Source organism: Blennius ocellaris, assembly GCF_963422515.1.
Source record: "Blennius ocellaris genome assembly, chromosome: 15".
Lineage (NCBI taxonomy): Eukaryota > Metazoa > Chordata > Actinopteri > Blenniiformes > Blenniidae > Blennius > Blennius ocellaris.
The window spans coordinates 16,433,774-16,459,149 of record NC_137664.1 but is presented as its reverse complement, the minus strand read 5'-3'; the positions used below and the strand labels follow the sequence as shown (position 1 = coordinate 16,459,149).

Sequence of the window (25,376 nt, the reverse complement as noted above, 5' to 3'; positions counted from 1 at the left end):
CCCCCTTGACCCCTTCTTAACTTTATGTCAGATTAAGAAGGAAATCCAAACACCCTTAAATCCTTGCCAACGTACACAAGCCGCCATGTCCTCCATTCTTCCCTTCACTCCCCCCGTCGTAAAGCGTCTCCTGGGGTGGAAGAAGACTCCGGCGGGGAGCGGAGGAGCGGGAGGCGGCATCGGAGGGGTCGGCGAGCAGAATGGAGGCGGCCAGGAGGAGAAATGGTGTGAAAAGGCGGTGAAAAGCCTGGTGAAGAAGCTGAAGAAGACGGGACAGCTGGATGAGCTGGAGAAGGCCATCAGCACACAAAACAGCAACACAAAATGTGTCACCATACCCAGGTGAGATAAGGCCACGCTGATTTATCTGTGTTGCTTTGTCTCTGTGTAGCTGTGCTTATTATTATTATTATTACAGTCACACAAAAGCTGTATGCATTGATATAACACACACACACACACACACACACACACACACGCACACACGCACACACGCACACCCACACACACACACACGCGCACACACACCCTCTGGCATTGATGTGATGCATTAGTGTGGCACAATACCACCAACTCTGGAGTGAGGTGCACCAACACACATGAAAGTAAGAAAAGCAGTACCCGCAAGCTGGCAGGGGCAAAAGTTATGAAAGAGTGGGACCACTTCCCTTTTCATGTTGTGCCATAGGTTAGTAGTGCGGCAGAAGTGAAACCTCATTAGAGGAAACAGATGTCCCACGCATGACACCAAACTAATTCATCTTCCTATTTGACTTTCTGCACCTTGTCCACTCTGTCATGACTGATCGATATACCCAAAGGCCTCCCATTTCCCTATAGCCTATAGGAAGGTGACTGTACAGAGCTGAATTATACAGTCAAAGTAGTAGAACTTATTAATAAGGGCATAATTAAACGTCATGGAGTAAACATTATTGGGTTTAATGAATACCTTGTGCTGTGCTGACTTATCAAACAGTAGTAATGCATTGGGTACCCCTCAACATCATAATCAACTTTATACAGTTTGACTCAACTGTACTCAAGGGTTTTGTGTAAGAGATGGGCATAGTTCATTTAGTTTTCATATTTATTGTCTCCTGGATTTTCAATGCATAACTAGTTGTGAGCATGTACACAAAAAGCAAATCAAAATGTGCAGAAAAGTCTAATAGTGTGCTATGACTTTTGTTAACGATTTGGGAATTTGATGATGAACATGAACTGGAGGGGAAACTAGTCGGCAGCGAGCTGCAGACACACATTTCATCTGAAATGTTTTAATTTCTCTCGAGTTTTAGGAAATATGAATTGAAATGATCATCCCAGCTGTTCGTTGTGACACATTTTTCATGTTTGTGCTTAAGTAAAGCTGAAACGCTCCCAGTATGAGATGTCTACTGTATATTATACACTTAATTATACAAACAAAAAAAGATCTGAAATTGTAACCTTGAAATCCAGAAAAGTTATGCAGATCCAATTGACACGGAATTGAATTCTGGATTTATTAGTTGCACAATGTCTGTCTGATGAACTCTCACATCAAACAAGCTCAAATTTCTCTTTAGTACTGTTTTTTTTTTTTTTTTTTTTTAACCATCCAGGTAATTCATGTGTAGGGCCGATTTCAAAAGATGACAAAAAGATTGTGTAGCCCACTGTAGCTTTTCTCATCTCTTGCAACACTTTTGTGCAGTCGGTTATCTTACCAGCTGGGTGCCTTAAGGCTGAAATGGTTACAGTTTACATTCTGGGCTCCCAAATTGCAGTGACTGTGATATCCTCCTTCCTGGCTGAGGAGAACTCCATGGATGGAGCGGCAAGACGCTGGCTTTTTCTGCACTGCAGAGCACAACGTCCAGACAATGACTGAGCTTAACTCGTGCCATTCAATAGAGAAACTGAATCAATTAGCAGGTTTTGGAACATTCCTCTCCATCAGCCTCTGTGTTTGTTGCAGTACTTCCTGACTTAATCCACTCTAATGAATCAACAGCATTAAAGCATTAGGTTTTGTGAATAGCCGGCGAGCGCTAACAGCCAACAGCAGTTTAAAGTGACTGTAGTCTGTGGTGCAAGCACCAGCCCACTCGATCAGTTTTCTATACGAGGCAGTGCATCATTGAAAACCACAGAGATGCGGAGAAGAATAAGCTTTTATAGCGAAGAAATGGCACTTCTAGTCATTACATCCATACTGAAACTCGGAGCACCTTGACCTCATATCGCATCAGAATTGTATCCTTTAAAATCAGCGGTATAAATTGAAAAATGAAAAAGCTTTTCCCTCTCAAAGTAAACTCTGTATTCAACCCAGCTGTGGATGTATAGTCCTTTAAAGGCCCAGTTTGCTCATATGTGACTTGTGCTACAGTATGACCCGTGTGTCACATGATTAGGTAAGTTGAGTCATCAGACCAGGTGAAACATTATCGTGGCAAAAGTGGCAGAGTCAGGGGAGCCCCACGAGAAGCATGTGATTAACGTCGATCAATCCACAGAGGAACCGTGGAAATGGAGAAGAGTCTGCTCCTCTGAAGATTTTATGAGCTGCCCTTCTCAATTATTCTACCTAATGTGCACTTTCTCTTCTTTCAGTCCCACGCGTTTAATTCCCTCTTTTTAATTACCAAGTATAAATAATAGAATTACCTTGTGGAAAAAAAAAAAATCAGTTTCACCTCCTTACCCTCATTGTAGCCACAAATCTGCACAGCCGCACTATCTGTGCCAGGTTAACCGGGTTAATTTCTAGCATGTAGGAACAAAAGATGGAAATCAGATGCTCATTTTCCTCTTGGCATGGCCGCATGATCTAGGTAAATCTGGTGTGCCTCTGTTGAGGCGCCACGCTCAGATTTAATGGATCGTATTGACCTCATAATTTGCACATATTTTGCGAGGATCAGACGAGGGAAAGAGAGAAAAAAGCTGCAGGATGCATCGCTAATGCGCTGTGTGTTTGCTTTCCCTTGATCATGCAGAGACTTGCTTTCTGCATCTTGTAATATTATATGAGGATGTCGAACGGCGGCAGAGTTTCCCAGCAGTGCACTCTGTCCACGCTTCTGACTGAGCCCAGGCAGACATAATCACATTGTAGTCGTCCTAATGCCTGTTGGGTAGACGCACACCTTGCAAGTGTACGCCACGTAATGCATCTTACGATTGTAGAGTTAAGCCGGTGCTGACTTATGTGGGGTCAGTTCAGTGGAGCAGTACAGTGGAATAGCTTGTCGTCATCGCACTGACGTGCACATGTTTTAGTGCCGCCTGAATAAATTATTAAGTGGGGCAAAGCTAGAATATTATAAAAGGTAACTCAAGGTTATCATGTAGTAGGAATTTACCCGTGGTGACATTGCTGCGTTTACAAACGAGCATTACGTGGTTGTATGATTGAGTCATGCAAAAGCTACACATTCCTCTAGAATAGTATTGGATTGTTTAAAAAAAAAAAGGCAACAATAGTTACGTCGAAAATGTAAGTTCATTCCTGAAATACAAATGATATCAGTTTCCTGCCGAGATTTGAATTGCGGTGAAATGTTGGAGGGTTTTGAAACGTGCAAGAAAATCTTTAAAGAGTTAAGATTTACTCTGATCAAATACAGATGAATACATTTCCCAACCACACGTGTACGTTAAGACTTATAGACAGTTCCTCGCTAAGTACCAACAGAAAACCCACACAAAGCTCAGGGAGCTCTTGCGAACCTCGAATAGAAAGATCCTGTTGGCCGCCAGGTTGGAACAAGGAACCAAGTCAAGTGACAGTGCGAACCATGCACATTCACCTTTGTCTCTTTGCAAGGGTTTACTACTTGCTTTTATTATATAGAAAGAATGCACACATTGACAAACATTATGGCTATGAAGAAGTTTACAGTGTTTTGTTCACTTTCAAGAGTTTCCATGAGGCATCCCAACCTCTTCACAAACTGTGAAACAGACCTCACAGTTGTGGGGATTGTATGAAGTTGATGGCTGAGATCTTTTTAGTGTAACTCGTGTGGTTGAAGGGAAAATAAATGAAGGAAACCATGTGAGCTTTGTATGTTGCCAGATCTCTCTCTCTCCGTTTCTTCACACAGAGGAATGTAGGCTAGATAGTAACCTCTGACGTGTTACTGATAAGGTAACCGTAGTTCTTGTAAGGCATTCGCTCTTGTATATTTCTTTGTCTTCAAAAGTAAAGAGGTTTTTCGTATCATGATTTTAACATAATTCTTTCAACTCCATGAAGAGTAATGTCTCCTCCTGGTTCTGCGCCACAGACTGCCTTCCAGGCTACTAGGCTGTCTTCCCTGTAAAGCATAAAAGAGAAGCTGATAAAGTCAGAGATAATGGGCTCCTCTTTTTCTGGCCTTTGCAATTTACTTTTCGGGGGGGGGGGGGGGGGGGGGGTTCGGGTGCAGTATGTCAGATGAGGTGATGGCAGGTGTCGGGCTTTGTAGATTCCTCCCAAAGTAGATGTGATGGAAATCTGTGTGACCACAGAGAGAGATCAAAGTTTAATGTCGTTACAAAGCATTTACATCAGCCTCAGGTAAAACACAAAAAAAAAACTCTTCCAATGACAGACAGAGCTTTGTAAGTTTTATTCACCACGATTTAGAGGGAGAGATCAACACCCCGGGGCTCGATTGAAATGATAAAAAGACATAGTTGCAGTCATTCTGTTGACCTTTAAGTGAGCGGGGAAGAAGCCAAGACGTTATCTGCGCCTCAGATAGTGCACTTGGAGATTTTGAACTCGGTGAGCAGGCTGATAAGTATGGAGATACACGAGTACGGACAGGCATGGCCGTTGCTTTGATTAGACAACACTGAGCGTTTCTCAACCATAAGTCGGCATTCCAGGAAGAGTGGGGGTCTCGCCGTCCGGTCCCACAGTAGGATCGTTCTGGTCATGAGGACACTCACGGATACTACCAAAGAGAAAATTCAAGAAATCTATAATGCTGCAGTCGGGGCTGTTCATGAAGGATGATGTAATTGTAGTCGTTTTGTGTGCAAGTTCCCTCTTTATTTCAGATGGTTATTAAACATTCATTCATTTTCGTTTATGTTTCACTCAGTGAACCACTTCTTCCAGAGCATAAACAGTAGAGGTTAAAAATATGACTAAAAAAATTGGGATTTTACCACAATAATTGTATCTTTAAATATGCTTCTCATTCAAGGGTAAACATCTATATTTTCTATTTTTGCAACTCTCGTCATTGGTGTTTAAGATCAGGCTGAATAAGTAGGTTGGAAAATATATTCCTGTATCAGGAAAGAACTTACCGAATGGAAGAGTCAGTGTCTTTCATGTATCAATGTTTTGATAATTTTTTTTCTGCTCTAAATTTAGCTGTTTGAGTTGAGTTTTTCCTCAAAGACAAGATGACACTGACCAATCATTGATTTAATCGCAGGTGACGCGCTTGCTGTTGATGCTGCTGAAGAAGAGACTCATGCAAAATGATAAACCACAGTAGAAACTGAGCAGAACTCTGCCCTTAAGAATCGTGCACCTGTCAGATGTTTTTCATATTTATTAAGCTTACAACTGATGTATTCAATCATTTTGTTATACTCTATCCGTGATTTACATATCTTGATGGCAATAAAACCAAAAAAGGGCTTGAGATATTTCAGTTTATGTATCAATAAAAATCTAAATTTAACAGTTTCAGGTTATGGGAAATGACTATTTGAGACATGTAACTCTGCATGATGGTGTTTTTTAGCTTCTTTTTTTTTTTTCTTCTAAAACATGGATTACTCTTTCTTGAATCCTTCTCAGGTGCTGCACCTGCTACTAACCCTGCTAAATCATACATAGAATGAATTGATTGAATGGGTTCTACTCAATTGGGCCAAAACATAATAAACAAACTCGGGAAAACCTCAGAAGCACGGACTCAATTGTGTCTACTCGTACACCTTATTGTGCACACAACCTTCAGCTGTTGCACACTGCGATGATATGCATGACAATCTTAATATTGACTAAGATTGCTTTATTATTATTAATAATAAACTTTGTTCTATCGCATTAAAAGAGATACAGGTGTCATCAAGACAGTCCTTGCCAAAATACACTTCATTAACCTTTAAATTATAGGCATGAAGTAAGTAATGTTCAAGAGTTTTCTCAAACTTGTGATCTTATTGTCAAAATGTGAATAGTGTTGCATTGTGTAACTTCTGAGTGAAGTTAACATCCATAACTCAGAGGAGCAGTTGTCAGTGATGTATTTTACTATCTTATTCTTTCTGTATTGAATCTGTTTTTGCAGTTTAGTGCAGTCCCCCTTGCAAAGATTTAGAAGATGCTCAGCACGCAGGTCAACATGGATTTTCGACAGGCTTTGCTTGTAGTAGGGGGGTCTAAACAGGAACGAGCCCTCACCAATAAAAACACGTCTTTGAGATTGAGGAACACCACAATTCGTGTGTGCTTTAAGAAAAGCTTTCGAGCAACGACAGGATATGAACTTTTTATAGTCGAGCACACGCACCAGTGTTGTGTCGTTTCTCTGTTGTTGCGTCTGGACACACATCAATTTCACAATTTCTTTATTTCGTCATTCACATCATCGATGCGTGTAAATCCTGTTTTTGTGATTTACATTTTTTTTTCACGTCACACTTGTCACATCCTAGAAATCACTCACTGACACATGGATTTGCGGTTGTGCAGTTTGGGCATCCCACTCCGAGATCTGTGAAATGTTCAATTTGATTTCAGAAGATGGATTTTCATCTCTGCGTCATCACTCATTTCAGTGTTTTAACAGAACCTGCATCACTATTTGTCTGATTTCGAGTCGTCACACAGTCATCTGTCATGCAGTTCGCCTCTTAATGAAACTCCTCCGTGACACTAAGAGACCAACTGCATATATTTGTGATCTCATCCTATCCTTATTTGGAATGGAACATCTCATCTGTTTGCTTTTATTTTTATCCTTTTTTCTTTTCTCCACCTGTCCTGTGCGCGCGTGTGTGTGTGTGTGTGTGTCTGTACATGTGGATGCGTGTGTGTGTGTGTTTGTGTGTCTGTAGCAATTGCTCAGACCTTTGGGGTCTGGGTTCAGGCCACACGATAGAGCAGTGGGACTCTGCAGGCATGTATGGATACCATGACCACGGCAGGTGAATATGCACGCACACAAAGACATGACATCTCTCTCCTCCCATTTGAGTTCAACAAAGGCCTGTGATGATGATTTGTAAAGTGCTGATCACACAGCTTCACAGCTTCATGATACTATTTCTGATGAAGGCTGATGAGGAAAATGTACGTTCAGAAAGAAAACCGCCCCAGTGAAATACATGATGTGGAAGTATTGAGTCTACATCTATGCAAATAAGTGTTAGTTAGTCACCGCAAAACCTGCGACAAAGTTATTTTGATTGATAGCTTGCTTTAGGGTTAATAGCATCTAATGACCACTAAAGGAATTATACTTTTATTGCATATGGATCTCGGCGCCTGTTCAGAAAAGCATTAGGAACATTCAACGAGAAATTTCATGATTACTACGAACCACATCGTGATCTAAACCTCATTGAAAATTCATTGAAGTTTCAATTTGAACAAGTCAATCTGTGGAATATTGACAGTCAGAACTTGATTTTTTTTATGCTAACGGTGCAATAACATTAGCCGTTATTATTGTCGGGCTGTCCAGCACGATCGTTTGAAGTCTTTTTTTTTTTTTTTTTGTAGCTTAATACTTTTAAGATAATCAACTTTGTATTTGTAAAAAAACCTGCTTGTCAAAAAATATATTTTTAATGCTACCAAATGATAGGTTCTTAAGGGATGTATATTCAGAGGGTTTTTTCTTCTAAACTATGAAGTTACATTTAAGAGCTATTTAGTTTTGCTATATTTATGGATTAAATATAAAAATGCTTCAACAAGTAGTGTTTCATACACTTCTATCAATTCCATATAGAGTTTGATGAGTCAGTCGACTGAGGAGCGAGAGAATAAAAGAAGAAAGATACGGTCATGACAATAATTTAAGAGATAAATGTACAAAAAGCCTAAAGAGACATGAAAGAGTTCCATATTTAATTTCAAGTGGTCCTGAGCACATTGCACAACCACCTGATATCAGCCAGTTGGTGTTTTTATAATCGTCTCTTTTCCTAGATCCGCCGTATCCAAGCCCCAGCTGAGAAAATATGGGCAACATTAACACCAACTCAAAGTCGCATTGTTGAGCCTTCAGCCAGCCTCTTTCTCAACTCCCTCAGGTCTCTGGATGGCCGCCTTCAGGTTTCCCATCGCAAGGGCCTGCCCCACGTCATCTACTGCCGCCTGTGGAGGTGGCCCGACCTTCACAGCCACCACGAGCTGAGGGCCATCGACACCTGTCAGTTTGCGTTCAACCTCAAGAAGGATGAAGTGTGCGTCAATCCCTACCATTACCAGAGAGTGGAGACGCCAGGTAATGATCCGAGGGAAATTGGCAGTGTTGTGGTTCTTTTTTTCTTTTCAAGGTGCCCTCGCTCCACAGCTCTATAATCACTGTCATCAGAGCTGATGGAATTGTTCAGCTATCCCTACAGCTTGCACCGTGGCATTCGGCGGGACGGCCTCTTTCTACACGTGTGCTGGAGGCAGAAAATTGTTAAATGGCACCGCTTAACAAATTCTGTCAGTGATACTCTCTTCTTTTCTGTGCAGTGCTGCCACCGGTGTTGGTGCCGCGCCACACTGAGATCCTGACAGAGCTCCCTCCTCTAGACGACTTCACAAACTCCATCCCTGAAAACACCAACTTCCCCGCTGGTATCGACCCTCCCAATAACTATATACCAGGTCTGTAACGTCAACTTGAGACGGCATTCCGTTCTGATTTCTTCCAGGAGTTGGTCGAAAGTCGCAAAGTTAATAACTAACTTGCGATTCACCTCTATTTGAATACACACGCTTGTCAATCCCTTGACGCGTGTCATGCATATGCTTCACAGACACTCCTCCACCCGGCTACATGAGTGAAGATGGAGAAACGAGCGACCAGCAGATGAATCAAAGTATGGAATCAGGTAGTTTAGTGGTGTGTGCCGCGAGTGTATGTGTACGCATTATAGCCGGAGTGAATGGGTTGTCCATGAGGCGATATGGAAAAGCGGAACCAGACAAAACGGCAAAGTGTCATCTGTTGTTCTTTTACTTCCTCCTAGGCTCACCAGCAGAAATGTCACCAAGCACCTTGTCTCCTGTCAGTCATGGTCTGGGTAGGATTCTGTTGTTTTTGGTGGTTTCTTCATTTGATTTGATTTTGTACACGATTTTGTACACAAATGTTTCAACCCCCTTTCTCCACCCCCTCCCAATTACAGACCTCCAGCCAGTCACCTACAGTGAACCAGCTTTCTGGTGCTCTATAGCCTACTATGAGCTCAACCAGCGGGTCGGAGAGACCTTCCACGCCTCCCAGCCGTCTCTGACTGTCGACGGCTTCACCGACCCCTCCAACTCCGAGCGTTTCTGTTTAGGGCTCCTGAGCAACGTGAACAGAAACGCAACGGTCGAAATGACGCGGCGACATATAGGTCAGAGACGCCTCGAGTAGTTTATCAGTTCAAAAGGTTTTTACGTTGCGTCACATTTTATCATGCACTCGCGCAACAATAAAGCTGATCTGTTTATTATTACAGTGACAAATTGTGATCTTTGAGTCATTATGATAAAATATAAGAAAGAATATTGTAAATTCAAATGACCTGACAATTTTCCAGGCATTACTTTGCATGCAGAGACGTTTAAAACCTTCAAATGACTGCATGTGATAATTAGTATGGAGAAAGGGAGCTATCTACTGAGGGATGCATTGATTCAACTGTAGTAGCACTGTTCTGCAGGAGATTACCTTAAATCTCTGACAATTTGCAACAAGACTCATGAAAAAGAACCAATGGATCATCACGGGCCATTTAAAACCTTTTTTTTTTTAAGCAATAATTCTTTCAACATGAATGTAGATTGGCCGTGGAAAAACGCTGGTGCCAGCTGTGTGAACAGCTGCCACCCAGTTGTTAAATGTTTCTCCCATTTAAATGATAAAACCTTTTATTTCCAAATAAAGGCTTTAATTGAAAAGCTTACAATGTTGTTAAAGTTTTTAAAGGATCAGCTTGACTGTTTTGACTATTTTAAAAGTTATGGCTCGCTCATAACTGTCGCTCGGTCAAATGTTAATTCAGTTTTCCAGATCTACCCCAAATATGCAATTCTAGGTTATTTAACCCCCCCCCCCCCCCATCTGCTGCCCTTCAGGTCGCGGCGTGAGGTTGTACTACATCGGAGGGGAGGTGTTCGCCGAGTGCCTCAGCGACAGTGCCATTTTTGTCCAGAGCCCCAACTGCAACCAGCGATACGGCTGGCACCCCGCTACCGTCTGCAAGATACCTCCAGGTACCACACGGAGTGTTTCATTCTACTTTTGTCAAATTGAGGTATTTTATTATGCCACTGACTGAAAAACAAACAATGACTAAATCTCTTGAAACTACTTCTCTCCCTCTACATAATATTCAACAACACTCTGTAATGCCCACAAAAGCTCGCAGTGCTTGGACACAGTGGTGCGCGGTCCTGGTCGTGGAGGAGCACTATTGTCCTCACTTCCTGTTCAGCAGGTTTAGCGGCAGAACATCAAAAAGCTGACCTTGAGATGACTTAATGGCTCTTACTTAGTCTCATTGTTTGAGGATATATTCAAAGTATTAACTGCACCTCTTAAAGAAGCTTCTTTTAGGTTATCCCAGGGAAACACTTGACATTAACAGACAATAACCTTATTGATGGTGTATCACCGTTCCAGTCACCAACAGTTAAACATCCAGATGAGCGTGAGCCGCGCAGACCCGATATCTACTAATGGAGAAATAGACAAAAGACTGCTGCATAACTTAATAAATGCACAATTTGGCGAATAGTAGCATAAAGATATTGATGATACTTGAGAAAAGGCACTAAAGCCTCCACAACGTGACAGGATTTCACAGACGCTCACCCACACGCTGACTCATCCGTACCCATGGAACTTTAAACATTTCATTCTTGGCCAAATGAGCAGTGTGTTCGCAGAGGAATAGAAACGTATAGAAGTGCATCGCTGCCATCTCCGTGTTCAAGGGTGGGATTCGGCAGCCTTGAAGAAAAACGATCACCAACAAACAGCACACCTACACCTCGCAGTCGCTCTGCTTTGAAATGCCGTGATCAGCTTTCCACTTGTAATTCAGAATGAACTCATCCACCTCTCGGTCCTTCTCTAGGCTGCAATCTGAAGATTTTTAACAACCAGGAGTTTGCGGCACTGCTGGCCCAGTCAGTCAATCAGGGCTTCGAGGCCGTCTACCAGCTAACCAGGATGTGCACCATCAGAATGAGCTTCGTCAAGGGCTGGGGAGCGGAGTACAGGTGTGTCACCCTCATCACTCTTTTTTTTTTTTACTGTAATGCATAATGGATGGGAGACCGTAATGTTCCCGTCAGGCCAGGGAGTCGCTCAGTCTAATTCACTGCCGTGTCCTGATGAACCAAGGTCGTCCTGGTGAGCCTGAGGATGCAGTGCAGGAACTCCTCCTGGTTCTTGACTTGGTCATGGTTGCACGATGCACAACACCAGACAGTAGAGGTGGAGGATCTTGAAATACTTCTGCCCTTTGTCTGTGCTTAAATACATTGTTTTAGTGTATCTGTGTGCTTTGTTTCTAAATTTTACTCCTTGATTTTGGACACACGCATTCCGAAATGTGATTTCTCACTTGTTTTCGGCGGATTTACAGCTGAAATATCAATGCAGTTTACCATAAACATGTATCCATGATCACTGGCGGAAGTTCGTTCAAGTAACGTCAATGACAATTTAAAGTATCCTTAATATAATTTATGAAATAGAATTCATAGTAACTCTGTTAGAAGTTTAATAATGACCTGTATCCACACTGATGTAGTATCACAGTAACATGAGTTACTTTGTTAGTTCAATAAGAAAATCATATTTCAAGATCATACTGTAAGTTTTCATAACACAGCTTGATTTATCTTTATGTCCCATCGTGACGTTTCTGACGTCATGTTCTAGAACCTTGATAAAATGTGTCCCGCTTTTTTTCTGCCATGGCACTAATGACTAATACAAGCTGATTATCATGTGATAATTAATAATAGTAATAGTGTGATAAGGTTTTATCACATTGTGCAACAATAATAATGATAATTTTGAGCAATAACTTGGTATCAATTATAGGGTGGTAAAGTTTAGCAACACAATGATCTCATGGTTTTTGAACATGAAATGTTTCAGAAGATAATTCACTGCTTCTGTTAACCGTGTTATTGACATTGGTGGGATTAAACTACTGGAAAGACGATGCTATTTTTACAAATCTGTTCAAATGAAAACCACTTCTGATAAGATGCATGCCTCATTTATTGTGATGCAGTGTGTTTTGGAGCATTATCTTCACACATCATAAGTAAAGTGTCTGAACAGTGTAAAAATTATGAATAATTTAGTTTCAACTTTACGTCCATTGACCAAAACTAGCCACTACACAGGTTTGTACATTTTAGTCCAGGAGTCTGCAACTTGTGGCTCTTCAGCTCCTCTGTAGTGGCTCCCTCACACTTTCTACATTTTCTAAATTCTATCTAAATAAAGGTGTCATATTTTTGTTCTATTTACACCCCAGAATCATTTTGTAAAGGACTTTGGAAAAAGACAGCGACTAAAATGTGAAAACGAGAAACGACCACAACAACACAACATGGCCTAAAGGGAGCCGTAATGGTTAAAAAGGCGTCTACGTCGAAAATTATCTCAAAAATGCTGAAAAAGACAAGTGAAACTGCTAAAATCAGGTACAATAATGGCTGAAAATTAAATGTTTGCCATCTGGTATTTAAAAACCTTTCTAAATGAGACGTAAATTACAGTTTTGGTTCATACACCATAACTACATTTGAAAGTTTATAAGCTGCATGAGCCTCATTTTCAAGGTTCAACATGGTTTGTGGTTCCAGTTGTATTTGATTTGGTGGAGAATCACAAAGGATGTCTCTTTTATTCATAAAGGTTGCTTTAGTCTTTTGATAAACTTTCTCCTATACCTGAAACATTTGGAGTTTTAGATTTTCCAGTTGTTTGTAGGTACATTTCTCAGATTTTGAGTCTTTTCGTAGCCGGATGAAGTGTAACTGACATTTTTTGACATTGAAATTGATGTAATCAACTTTGACCTGTGTGTGAAAATTCAAGCTTAGTCTTTGTTAACCTGCTGTCTGCCTTTTGGTCCAAATGGTTGTCCGCTATTAGGCTGCAGCTTTGTTTGAGCTTGTGCTGAACGCTCATCTGCCCAGCATGTGTATAATCTCTATTCTATTCCTCCCTTTGTTGCAAAATGTAAGAGATTACCCGGCGTTTGTCCGCATCTCTTCGTCTCTGCGGCCACGCGACTGTCCATCCAACAAAACATCTGTTCTTCTGCCGGCTTCTCTTTTGTGTCGCGTCCTCCCAGGAGCCAGACAGCAGTGTTTGCTGGTGTTTTGGCTCGTCCTCACAGGGCCGGGGTTAAGCCTGTCTGGTGTTTCAGTCCCCTCGGTGGAGCCCAGGCCAGGCCCTCGTTTGATCCCGCAACGGACGGCTGCGTTTGTTCATCCGGTCGGACTCGGCCTGAGCCGAGAACTGAGATTGACTGTATTTCTTTGAGAGAACTGCTCAACTGTGACTCTCACTGATCATAATCTTTTTACCTTGTGTCGTTTTCTCTCCCCGCAGAAGGCAGACGGTCACCAGCACCCCATGTTGGATTGAACTGCATCTCAATGGCCCCCTCCAGTGGTTGGACAAGGTGTTGACCCAGATGGGTTCACCCTCGGTGCGTTGCTCCAGTATGTCCTAAACGGGAGCCTGTGCACGGACATTTCCCATTTGTTTGGACAGTATATCATAAGGGACACCACCATGCAGTCTTAAATAATGTACTAACCTTTTTAAGATAAAAAAAAAAAAACAAACAAAAAAAGACACACAGTGGACCTGGAGGGTGACGCAATGTCAATACTGGACAGTGTTACGAAGGATGTAGAGTGGACCTTTTCTTTTCTGGATGAACATCTGACTGTCTTGTAATTTTTGACCTGTGAACTAAAATCCCCCTGCGGTGGGACGACGAGCTGCCAGTGATGTCATAACGGAGCAGCCAGCATGACAACGTCCCGTCAAGAAATCCAAAGCAGGACGGAGCTTCACTGGGATCCTGCATGTGATTGAAGACTCTCTGTCCAGCCACTCACTCACTACCTACTTGTTCAAACAGCACAACTTGGACTCGGTGTCACTCGCTCTCGTTTGGACCAACGGTAGTACTGCCACTCTGGGAATCGCGTTCAACCAAAGTCTCCCGCAGACCTGGACACAGACGCTCTATTTACTTGGTTTTGGAGACCAAACAGCTTTTCCATCGTGTTTTGAAACGTTCCTTCTTCTCCCAGCTTTGCGATCGCAAACCTGACCGCGGCTCTCGAAGGGCCCCTCGCCGGGGACGCATCGGGTTTGATTCTCCGATCACGTGCCGTCTTAACAACTTCACAGATGTCCTGCAAACGCAGTCACTCTTTCGCGGTTCATGCGCCACAAAACCTTTTTTTTTTTAGTTTTTGACTCGACAGTTGATTTCCCCCGCATGCTTAATGCAGATCCCCGTCCCGTTTGACCACGTGTACGCAGAGGATAGTGTTCGAAAGCAACGACTGTAAATAGAGACCGACAACTTATCTTTGATTCATCCCTCCCTGCAAAGCCGAAGCCAGATTTTCAGATTTAAGAAACAAACCCTCAAACGGACCCAACACATTTGATAACACCTATAAGGGGTGCTGATCTTTAATATTGGCTCTCGCTCCATTAGCTATTCCTGCGTGAGCAGGACTCATGTCTCCAGTCACCAGGGGGCGATCAAGATATTTTGGCTAAACTTTTTTCTCTCTCTCTCTCTCGTTTATCTTTTGATACAGCCAGTGGCTGAGACAAAGAATTGTATATTTAATTCTTCTGTGAGGAGTATTCATTTTAACGCGTGATCGACGACTACCTACTAGCACAGACAATTGGAATGAATAGATTTGAGGAACTCTCGGAGCAAGAGCGTCTGTCTCGCCGGCCCCGTCTGCGACTTTAAGAAACCTGCTTTTTTTTTGGAGAATACTGAAAGCAGTGAGGAGTTAGCTCCGGTGAAGAACGCCCCCCCCCCCTCCTCGTTTCGAACTCTCGACACTTTGTTTCCCGCCTGCATGCTCTTCCTCTCTCTCTCTCGTCTTGCATTCTCCTCGATATATTTTTTTAAACTTGCTTCAACTTGTTTGATGAGAAGAGGCTCCATTTAGGAGGTTATACAAGATTTAAAAGTGAACTTCTGTCTGACAGACGAAAAGATAAAACCACCCCGTATGTTTCACGACGTAGAAACTGCACAAGTCGATCCTGATCCTTGGATGGATGCACATTTTTTTCAATCATCGTCCTTGTTTTGATAGGAAAAGTCCCGCAAGCGGAGGACTTTAATTTATGAAATGGCTTCTATACTGTACTTGCACTGCCCCCAAATTATGCACCCTTGAGAAAGTTGCCTTTGATATAAAAAAAAAAAAAAAAATACAGCGAGATATGCTTTGAATTGTACAGATAGGAATGTTTAAAAGCCCAAGTGACGTCAGAGTGATGACAAAAGAATTTCCCTTATTTTAGAATAGAAGAATTAGAAGAATACATGAATTTTGCTCATTAAAGGGGACCTATAATGCTTTTCTTTGTAATTTGTCATGCATACTGTTGCTACTTGTTCATGTTTGAATTTGAGTTCTCCGGAAGCTGGTGTGAAATTACAAGCGCTTGATGGAGCGTTTTTGAGAAATCCGCTGGAACTTGACCAATCAGAAGACGGAAACATTCTGGGAGAAGTTGGAGGCTAAAATAACTTGTATCTCTTCAGTTTACGCTCTGAAACGAGAATAAACATTTTTACTATTTGAGTATCGTAGGTCCCTTTTAATGATATTTCTCCTCTTAAACCGAGCTTTTTGACCTGCATCGGTATTGTCAGAGTCCAAAACTTTTTAAAGTATTTAAGCTTTAAGTATTCAACAAACGTATACTACATCTTATTTTCTTTATGCATTCTTTTAGCTACATTTTTGTATCTTCATGTATTTTTTTATATATAAATATATTTAAAATCTTCAAAGCTTTTCTTCCTTTTTATTAGCATTGGATATTTGTATTTTAGAGTATACCTTCTGTTCCAGATGGTGGTGGTGATGATGAGGATAATGATGGTTTAAAATTTGTGATGTATGTAGCATAGGATATAACATGAAGCAATTCATTCACGACAGCATGTATCTTCCATCCTCCATCAAAGGATTGTTGGCATCAGTTCTTCAGGATGGGGGGGGGGTGTGACCAAAGAAAAAGAGCAGGCATTGGGTTTTATTGGCTTCGTCCCGATCTAATCTGATAGTAAAAAAAAAAGAAGTCATATTTAAAAAAAATTATAAACTGCCTTTTTAAAGATTTTGGGGTATAATCCATCAGTGTTATCTTTCCGAGTATGTTCCCATGCACGCAACATACTCTCGTATCCCAATTATACTGTAAAGTCTCGTTCTGTGTTCCAGCTTGGAATACATTTGCTCCCACTAAAATCGTAACTTGAGAAATGTACATATATGCTAATAAGATCCGATCCAATGAAGCTCACTTATCTCGTGCTTTCACTCGCTCATACCTGTAAAAACGTTCACTTCATTGCGATGCACATTTGAAAACTTTTACTGTAAAACACCGAAGCGAAAAGTCAAGGTTGGGTGTGATTGAAGGGCTGAGACGAGACGAGACGCCCCCGTTGCTCACGTTTACCGATCGCCAGCATCTTGTAGTCTTTTTTTTTTTTCCCCCCAAGGTTGAGTACACACTTGACATGTGAATCTTTTTCTAAGCTGTTTAACATTTTCAGAAACAAAGCAAGACAACCTGTCTTTATGTTGTCTTCATCATAGAACATGCAATTTTTATTTTTTTTTTATTTTAGTGCAAACCAAACTAATCACTCACCTCCCTAACCCTCACGTAAAACCAGCTCAGTGTGGTAATACTTGTGTCATCCAGCTGTCTTGTACTTTTGCTGTCTTCTAGTTTCTCATTTATCAGGGTAAATATTGACTGGACTTTTTAAAAGAAATTTTTTTTTTTTTAACAAAAGTAAAGCAAAAATGTAGTTATTTTTTTTCCTCTGATGGTTGTTGCATCTCTGCTAACTTTGGTTAGTCCTATGCATCTGCAAATATACATAGTGTCCTTCTCTGATGGCTCCACATGCCGTTATGTGCATATTGCCAGGATCCAGTAAAAGCCTTTTTGCATCTTTTTTTTTTTTTTTTTTTCTTGAAAGAGTGCCACCTCGTGTCGTACCCTAAAAACCAACCAGCTCGTCTCACCTTGTGTGGGCAGATACAAACAGATGATTTCATAAAAGGCTGCTTCAATACATTCTGAAGGTCCACATTCCTATTTGCTGATCACTTGTATTTTTTATTTTTATTTTTAATTGTGACGACAATTGTGTATCCCCAGATAAGCCTATTTTTTTTGTGAATCCCAAAGAAGCTGGCTTTTTGGAGAAAGTGAAGTTCCTACATGTCACTAGTGATGTTATATGACGTTCTATAGCTGTACTTTTTATTTGACCATACATACTCTTCCTTTTGCTTGCTATCAACAGTGCTTTTTTTTTTTTTCTCCATTAGACAGCAATCTGTTAGCGTTTCTATCTTCTTCAAACACTGATCTTCATAGGCTTTCCCACTATCCTATACAACTTCTTACAGTGTACACTAATAAAGCTGTTTTAATTCGATTGACATTTTGTGTTTCATGGATAGACTACACTAATCTGACTTCGAGTCACAGAAATAGGTCAGCAAGTAATGGGTGCATGTCTGTAACTTGAAATACTGGAAAGCGAGCAACAAAAAGTTTGGGATTTTTTGGGTGAAATTTGTGATCATTTAGTCTTGATGAGAGGCCATTGGGCCTCAGTGTTGAGCAGAAATGATGTCCATCAGCCACGGTTGTCACTAGATGAGGCTGTGGCGGTGGGGTTACAGTGTGGACAAGGTGTGGCTCGTCGATACAGAACTGCTCTACACTTTGTGAATGGTACATTGACGACCCCACACCAGCTGGATAATGTCATCATTCCAGTCATTGTGTCCCGGTATGAACAACAGGCTTAATTTCATCTTCAGGGATGACAACGCTCCAGCTCATCGAGAGGGCATCATTGGGGAACGGCTGCCGGAGACTGAGGTATCTTAAATAGACCGGCCCTACGCTTTCGCCAGATCTGAAACTCATAGAAAACCTCTACCATCAACTGAATCACATGTAGAGGCTCATGACTCTGTACCCAGAACTTCAATAACCTGAGTGTCGCCCTTCAAAAAGACTGGGGTGCCTCGGCAGATAACAAGTCGACAACATGAGATTTGTTGTCCAGCTGTAAATGATGCTCAATTAAATGTTGTGTGTACATTCTTATATCTGCATATGAATCGTGCTCAGTTTTAAAGTATTACTTTTAACATTTTATTACCTCTCTCAGTTAAATTGCTATTCATTGTATCATACTTGTTTATGTGTATTCCGTTTTTAATTATTACACCATCGTAGAGATCTCAAACTATGGCATATTTAAACAAATCTCAATCTTTTTCTTTGACTGGTATCTATCTGAGAAGCTGAGTTTGGAAATGATAAAACAATGAACTTCTCAGTAGCGTTCAACCTGACCAAGAGTTTCTGTTCACAAGCCCCGCCCACTAATCACTGACAGCTTTTTGACGATTTGACATTTTGTGGTATTGTTTATTTTGTAAACTATTTCTTGCCGCTTGTTTTGACTTTCACTTGCTTTAACTCGACGTTTTAAAGATCATTTGCCGTCTTCGTACTTGCGTTGAACTTTAAAACCATAATGTGAGCACAGTGTCAGTACTTAATTAGTTTCAGGCGGTAAAACCCGGAGCAGCTTGAGTGCCTTGTTCGGGTGTTTCCTGGTTTTAATGAGGTAAGAACTCAAACTACCCAGTGTTTACTGTTAACAATGTGTTATGAAAACAACAACAACGGCCTACAGGTTTTTCTAAATGTTAAAAAGAAAGAGAAAAGTTTTCCTCGAGCCTCATTCATATTAATCAAGTTTCATTTGAATAGTAGTGTCTGGAATCCACCGGTCTATTTATTTTAATCTATACAGTTCATTTGTTTTTATGGCTGCATTCTTAATGTACAAACAAATCGAACAACTTGCAAAAGTGCTTATGTCAAATATTGAAAACATATCTTCATTTTTACTCACTTATAAGCCAGGCACTTGACTTGAAGGTACCTAGACAATGACAAAGGAACCAACAATATAAACCATTTGTAATGATTAGATGATGGCAACAATGATGGTAATAAACAACCAAAAATAAAAATAGTTTTTATACTAAAATAAGTCACATTTCATATCAAACTTTGTCACGGGACTTGTTATCTGGGTTTTAAGGCAGGGATGTCAAACATAGGGGCCTCAAGTCTCAAGACTCCTATCCGGCTACAAACTAATAAGAACATGTTACAAATGTCATAGAATCTGTTGGTTTTTAACACATTTTTTAAAAATTGCAGACACAACACATACCCGAGCTGTGAATTAAAATGAGGTTTATGTTGAAATTTTCATTTTTTGGCAGTAATTGTTTAGTTTTTCTGAAAGTTTAGACTTAAAAAAAAAAATCACAATTCTTATCTGCATCATAAAGAAAAGCAAAAAAAGTTTTAATTTGAAGGTTATTCTGGCTCTATTTTACCAGTCAGGCCCACTCAAGATGAAATTGTATGTGTCCCCTGAACTAAAATGTGTTCGATACCTCTGTTTTAAGTCATTGCTGATCTACATCAGAAACAAGAGGTGCCTGTTGGGATGGGGAGAAAACACCCTCTGATTAAAAATACTTCTTGTACGAAGTGATAAATGAGTTCAGGTTCTTCTCAAAGAGTTTTCTTGTTTGTGTTCTTTAGGGAGTTTGCCAGTATTTGATTTGTATCAGAGAATATATTTAGGGCCTAGGGATTTTATTCGCAATAGGAATAGATTGATTCATGACATATCATGCTCTATTTGTGAGGGTCTTCCATAAATAAAATAGTGGTGAGCTGATTGAATACTTTAAAACAAGGTCCAAACCAGAGAAGTTTTCTCTAAATAACAGATAGAGCTTGAATTCCCCTGCAGTGGGATCTAGGTGGGCAGCTTGAGATCCTGGTGTGGCAAATCCCAGGGTGAAGGAGCACAGTGAAATAAAGTAAGTGCTTTTTTGCTCATCTCAGTACATACTGAGGCAATGGTAACCGTGGGATAGGACAGTGCAGGATACACTTTAGTTTGCCAAATAATGACAGATGGAACACACACTCAATGTAGAGTGACCATGTGAGCTCAATTGCAGGTTTGTGAGCTGTGGGAGAAAACCCCCACGCACAGAGAATCTACAATCTTGAGCATTCACAAGGACAGACATTCAAGAATTTCACGTTCTAGGTTAGCACGATGAAGTAGAATCTGTTTCTAATTCATGCCTTTAAGCTAGGAGAATTTATTTATTTGAAGAAGATGAAACGGCTCATTTTAAAGGCCGTCCTGAATATACTATACTCCTATATGTTTTGGGTTTTATTTTTTAAACAAAATTTCGTGGAAATACAATGTATACATTAATTTGATAGTGTTTCCCTGGTACTACAAAGTGGTTCCTGTAGGTTTAGCAAAGCTGCGCATTGGTGTTTGTCCTCATTGTATATGGGGATGGACAACCAAGTCTTGGAATAGACAAATTAAGTTTCATTAAACAGATTTCTATGTGAATGCAGGTTTGTTACAGGACAACTGTCAGTGGTTGGATTCAGTTCGGTCCAGGGAACATGCTTGTTTGCCCCAAATAGACCCAAAAAGTATTTTGTCTAAAAAGTAACCCTTTTATGGGTTCCACATGTAACCCCTCAAAGTGGCCACCAGATGGAGGTAGAGTTACGCTCGTGAATGAGATGTTCAGATTGGATATTTTCTGTATCGTTCAAATTCAAATACCTCATCAGTACTATCCTGTGATGGTATTAATTTAGAAATAAGTTCACACGATTAACATATCTTCACAATTAAAATTCAGTCATATTAATGAAGGTTAACACTTTTTGAGACTTCATAGCTAGGATTTAAAACGGCTGTTTATAAGATTTTGCTGGTCACAATGCACCAATTGTTTCATCTGTGAAACAGATAGTTTCCTTTACACGCTTCATTGTTGTGCTGAAAATGTTCCTCTTTTGGATGCGCATACATGCAGGCAGTGGGTCAAAACCCCGAATCGGTAATTGCTAAGTAAGAAATAAATAAGATGCTAATTTCTCCATCTGAATTATTTAGATTTGTTTACTGTCAGTGAGTGAAACCTTTAACCCCTCCCTTCTGCATATAGTGCAGCCAGCTACTTAGGAAAATGACGGTCTCACAGTTAAACATCCCAGACACATTAAAACACATAAAAAAAAAAAATCCTTTGCAGTTAAAAGGCTTGGTAGACTCAGAGTGACTAATCTGTGCGAGAGTGTATGAGCTGTTGGTTATTTATCAGTAACAAGCAAATTAGTTGATGTCATTATGTCTCAAATGTACCAACCGAGTTAATTGTTATACCTACGGGCCACATTTCTTTTTTTTTGTTTACATCACATGTTTAGTTCATTTACAAATGTTTTGTGCAAATGTTTGTCATCTACCAGGGTTTGTGTTTGCTTCTTTTTGTCGGTGCATATATTGCCATGTCTCTGCTTGCCAGAGTAAGTACTCGTCCTAAGTGACCCACTTGCGCTCCATTACCAGAGCATCATTAGGCTGTTTGTTGTTGATGCTTGCCCTGCTTCCTTATGGTTTGGCCTTGGATCTCATCCCCTCCCCAGAGCCCTATTACAGAACGGAGCAGTAAGCATTTCCCAAACAAATTAATACCATATCCTGAGTGTACCTAAACTTTCTGGAAGTGTAATATAGACTGGTAATGGTGGCAGTCATTTTTATCCATTGCGGTTTGCAGAACAGATTTGAGTTCATGTTTATGTTTCTGAATGGTTTATAGACGTGGGGCAGGTTAGCTCCTGCGACCGTGGCGTCTGGTTTATAGGGCAGATATCGACCGGGCGTGCTGTAACGGGGCCCTCTTTTCTGTGCAGCGGCTGCAGACGCAAAATGCTTTTCAATAACTATGAGAACAATTCAGCTGGGTAAATTACAGTCGCAGCGGTACGTCTCGTGCCACTATGGATTTCACATGAGCGTGTGGCTGCTTGGTGCAAAAAGAGTTCATATCTCTGATCTGAGAGCCATCCGCTCATAATTAGGAATTTTTTTTCTGTCAATATCAGGCTGCATAAAGATTGGATGATTTCATTGGTTCTGAGACAACTCAGTCAGTTCCTGTTCAGTGGGTTTATATAGAAACAGAGTGAGAGATTACAGGTACCCCACATTTCATTTACTTTCCTGCTGTTAAAAGCTTCTGCACGATTCCCACTGTGGTGTAATTCCTGGAAAACTGGTTTTCCAACTTGACAAATAATTCAGAACTACGAGAACGTTTAGACAAACAGTTCATTTGGTATATTGTTGATATATATATATATACATAAAACTAATCTAATATTAGAATTAAAAAAACCCAAAAAACCTTTTTGGCTCTGATTCAACGGTTTTCTCAACATGTGTTGGTCAAACACTTTTTTTTTTTTAACCAATAAATCCCTTTTCAAATATGTTTCAAATCAAGTAACAAGAGAGCACAAAAGAATGGAGTAGGAAACAGCCCAGATAAAGAACTACAGCAGATGATTGTGTTGCACTCAATTACATATCAAGTCTTGATTCAGAAATGAGCGAATTTGTGTCAGAGAGCCACATTTCACAATGTTAAAAATTCACCCTCACTGAATTCAAAGCCACTTTTTTCTTAATCATCTTGACATAATTTGATTGAGCTGAGTAACTCTGATATTCGGAGTTCAGTGCAGTCAGATTTACAAGTTAGTGACAGTTACTGAATACATGAACAGTGAATATAAAATATTTCAAGATCAATGTTTGCAATCATTTATTATGTGATGATTTCAGAATTGGATAATTAAAAAAATCTGCAGTACTCCAAAGTACCCATAAGAGTGTTAGTTTAATAATTGTTCTCAAAACAGGTGTTCTGTGCAATGAGGGAAGCTGTGGGAACAACTTAAGCTATCTGCACAAGATATCCTTTTATTTTGCTTCCTGCCTATGGAGCTGCAATTTTACAAAACTTCATTGACATACTTTTGCTGGGCATAAATGGGGCAACCAAAATAGTTTTAAATGCATGATATGGCGGAGTTGCGATGTCTTGCTATGTTGCAGGTGACCACAAATGAGGTTTTCTTTACTTTCGTTACAAGCTCGGCTGCTTATTGGCCGTCGAAACGCAAATTGAATCTCATTTATTTGTACTTTGATAGCCTCTTTTCCCGTCCACCCATTTCTGTTTGTATGTTAAAGTCCGACCCGTCGAACCTGTCGATATTTAAAAGGCACCTAGAACTCCCACCGTTCGGCCATCTTTAATTCCTGGTGTCGGAGCAGGTCCTGACATACGACCCGAGTGCTGACCCCAGACTGTCATCCATCATTAATATGACTTTTGTTTCTGACGTTGTTGTTTGTGCAATCTGACGTCCCGGGGTTCCTTACATTTCACCTACCTGACCCCTCCATTTAAACCTTAGACACGCGGCCCGATACGTGTCGGTGTCTTTCTTTCCTGGACTGGGTGAAGTGTGGTCGTTGCCCGGGGGACAGGAGATACAGGGTGTAGGTAAACCCTGCGTGCTTCTTGGCCATACGTCTTAGAAAGGTGGCTCGCCACTGTGTCTGTGTGAGTGTGTGTGTGTGTGTGTGTGCGTGTTCTGGCTATAGGACTCAAATAAAGGTAATCATGTATAAGTTATGTCGACTAATTAAGACTGGGCCCTAACCTATGACTGACCCCAAAGAAATAACAATGCACCATCTAAAAGCCTTTGTGCTTGTGTACCTGTGGCCTCTTGGCCACACCAGAGTGTTGGATATCCTCAGTGTGTGTGTGTGTGTGTGTGTGTTTGTTTTGGCTGGCTTGTAGTGCAGGGCTACCTTGATCTGGTAACTGGAGCACGAGGAGGCAAGAAACGAGAGAGCAAAGAGAAAAGGATGGGGAAAGAGCGCAGGAGAAAAGAGAGGGGGGGTGAAAGAAAGAAAGTGGCTCTTCCGTGAAAGCAAGTAAGAGAGAGGTCGGAGCCTGGCCCATGTAATTAGTCCCAAATGAGTTTTCCACTGACTCAGTGGGTCGTGGCAGCACCGGGACAAAGATAGACTGGAGGTCAGCGAGTCACCGAGTCGGGGACTGGGCGCCGCATGAGGAGAGGATGGAGATTTCCTCTGGTCAAGGTTTTTCAAGGGAGACACAGCCAGGGTTGGTCCTCTTATGTCAGACTTGTACAAACACCTTGCCATCTTTTGAATCTTAACAAAGCTCTTTCATGAGCGATTCACACAAGTTATCTTGCATACGGCACCGTTCTCTGTATTACTGTGATCAGGCATCGTTGCATGTTTAAAAGGAAAGAAAACACACACACACACATCAGATTAGGGTTCTTTTTGTTCCTGATTTGAGGCACAGTAAAAAGACTGAACCAGTCAGACTGGAGTGGAGTGAAGAAACAACAAAAAGATGTCATACTTCACAGTGAGATGTTTTACAGCTTTTAATCAATGAAAGCTTATTAGGAATGCATTGAGGTGTGAAAAAAAAAGTTTACATTATGTGGATTTTGTAAAGCCTGAGTGACGTCCTGCTCACCAGCACTCTTAACTAGTACCCTTCAGATGTCTGCTTCCTGCATTAAATCCAAAGCAGCCAAGCCTCCAATTAAGCAAATGTGTGACACTAACGACTAAAATATTTAGCCAAAAACCTATTTTAAATTGCTTGGCCACAAATCAATTCAGAAAATGGACTTTTAAAACGCATTTAGTGTTTTTACGGCTCACCCGTGAATTCTGGATCCACCAAACGATGAGGCCATAAAGCTGAACGAGCCGGAAGTGTGTTTGTGGTCTCAATGGCGTCAGGCTCACCCCGATGTGACCTGCAGTTGAGTTGAGTTCAGGGGGTCACCAAGTGGCTTTTAGGGCCC

The 25,376-nt window shown here is 41.0% G+C and overlaps 1 protein-coding gene across 1 annotated transcript; it reads left to right on the top strand.

Annotated features, from left to right (window-relative positions):
• Positions 1 to 16,897, top strand: smad2 (SMAD family member 2). Its single transcript, XM_080509653.1, has 10 exons — positions 1 to 342; positions 7,063 to 7,152; positions 8,266 to 8,459; positions 8,699 to 8,833; positions 8,986 to 9,060; positions 9,199 to 9,252; positions 9,358 to 9,570; positions 10,295 to 10,432; positions 11,299 to 11,443; positions 13,806 to 16,897. The coding sequence occupies exons 1-10, from the start codon at positions 86 to 88 to the stop codon at positions 13,927 to 13,929; spliced, it is 1,425 nt and encodes a 474-aa protein (XP_080365779.1). The 5' UTR covers positions 1 to 85; the 3' UTR covers positions 13,930 to 16,897.
• Positions 16,898 to 25,376: the final 8,479 nt, after the last annotated feature.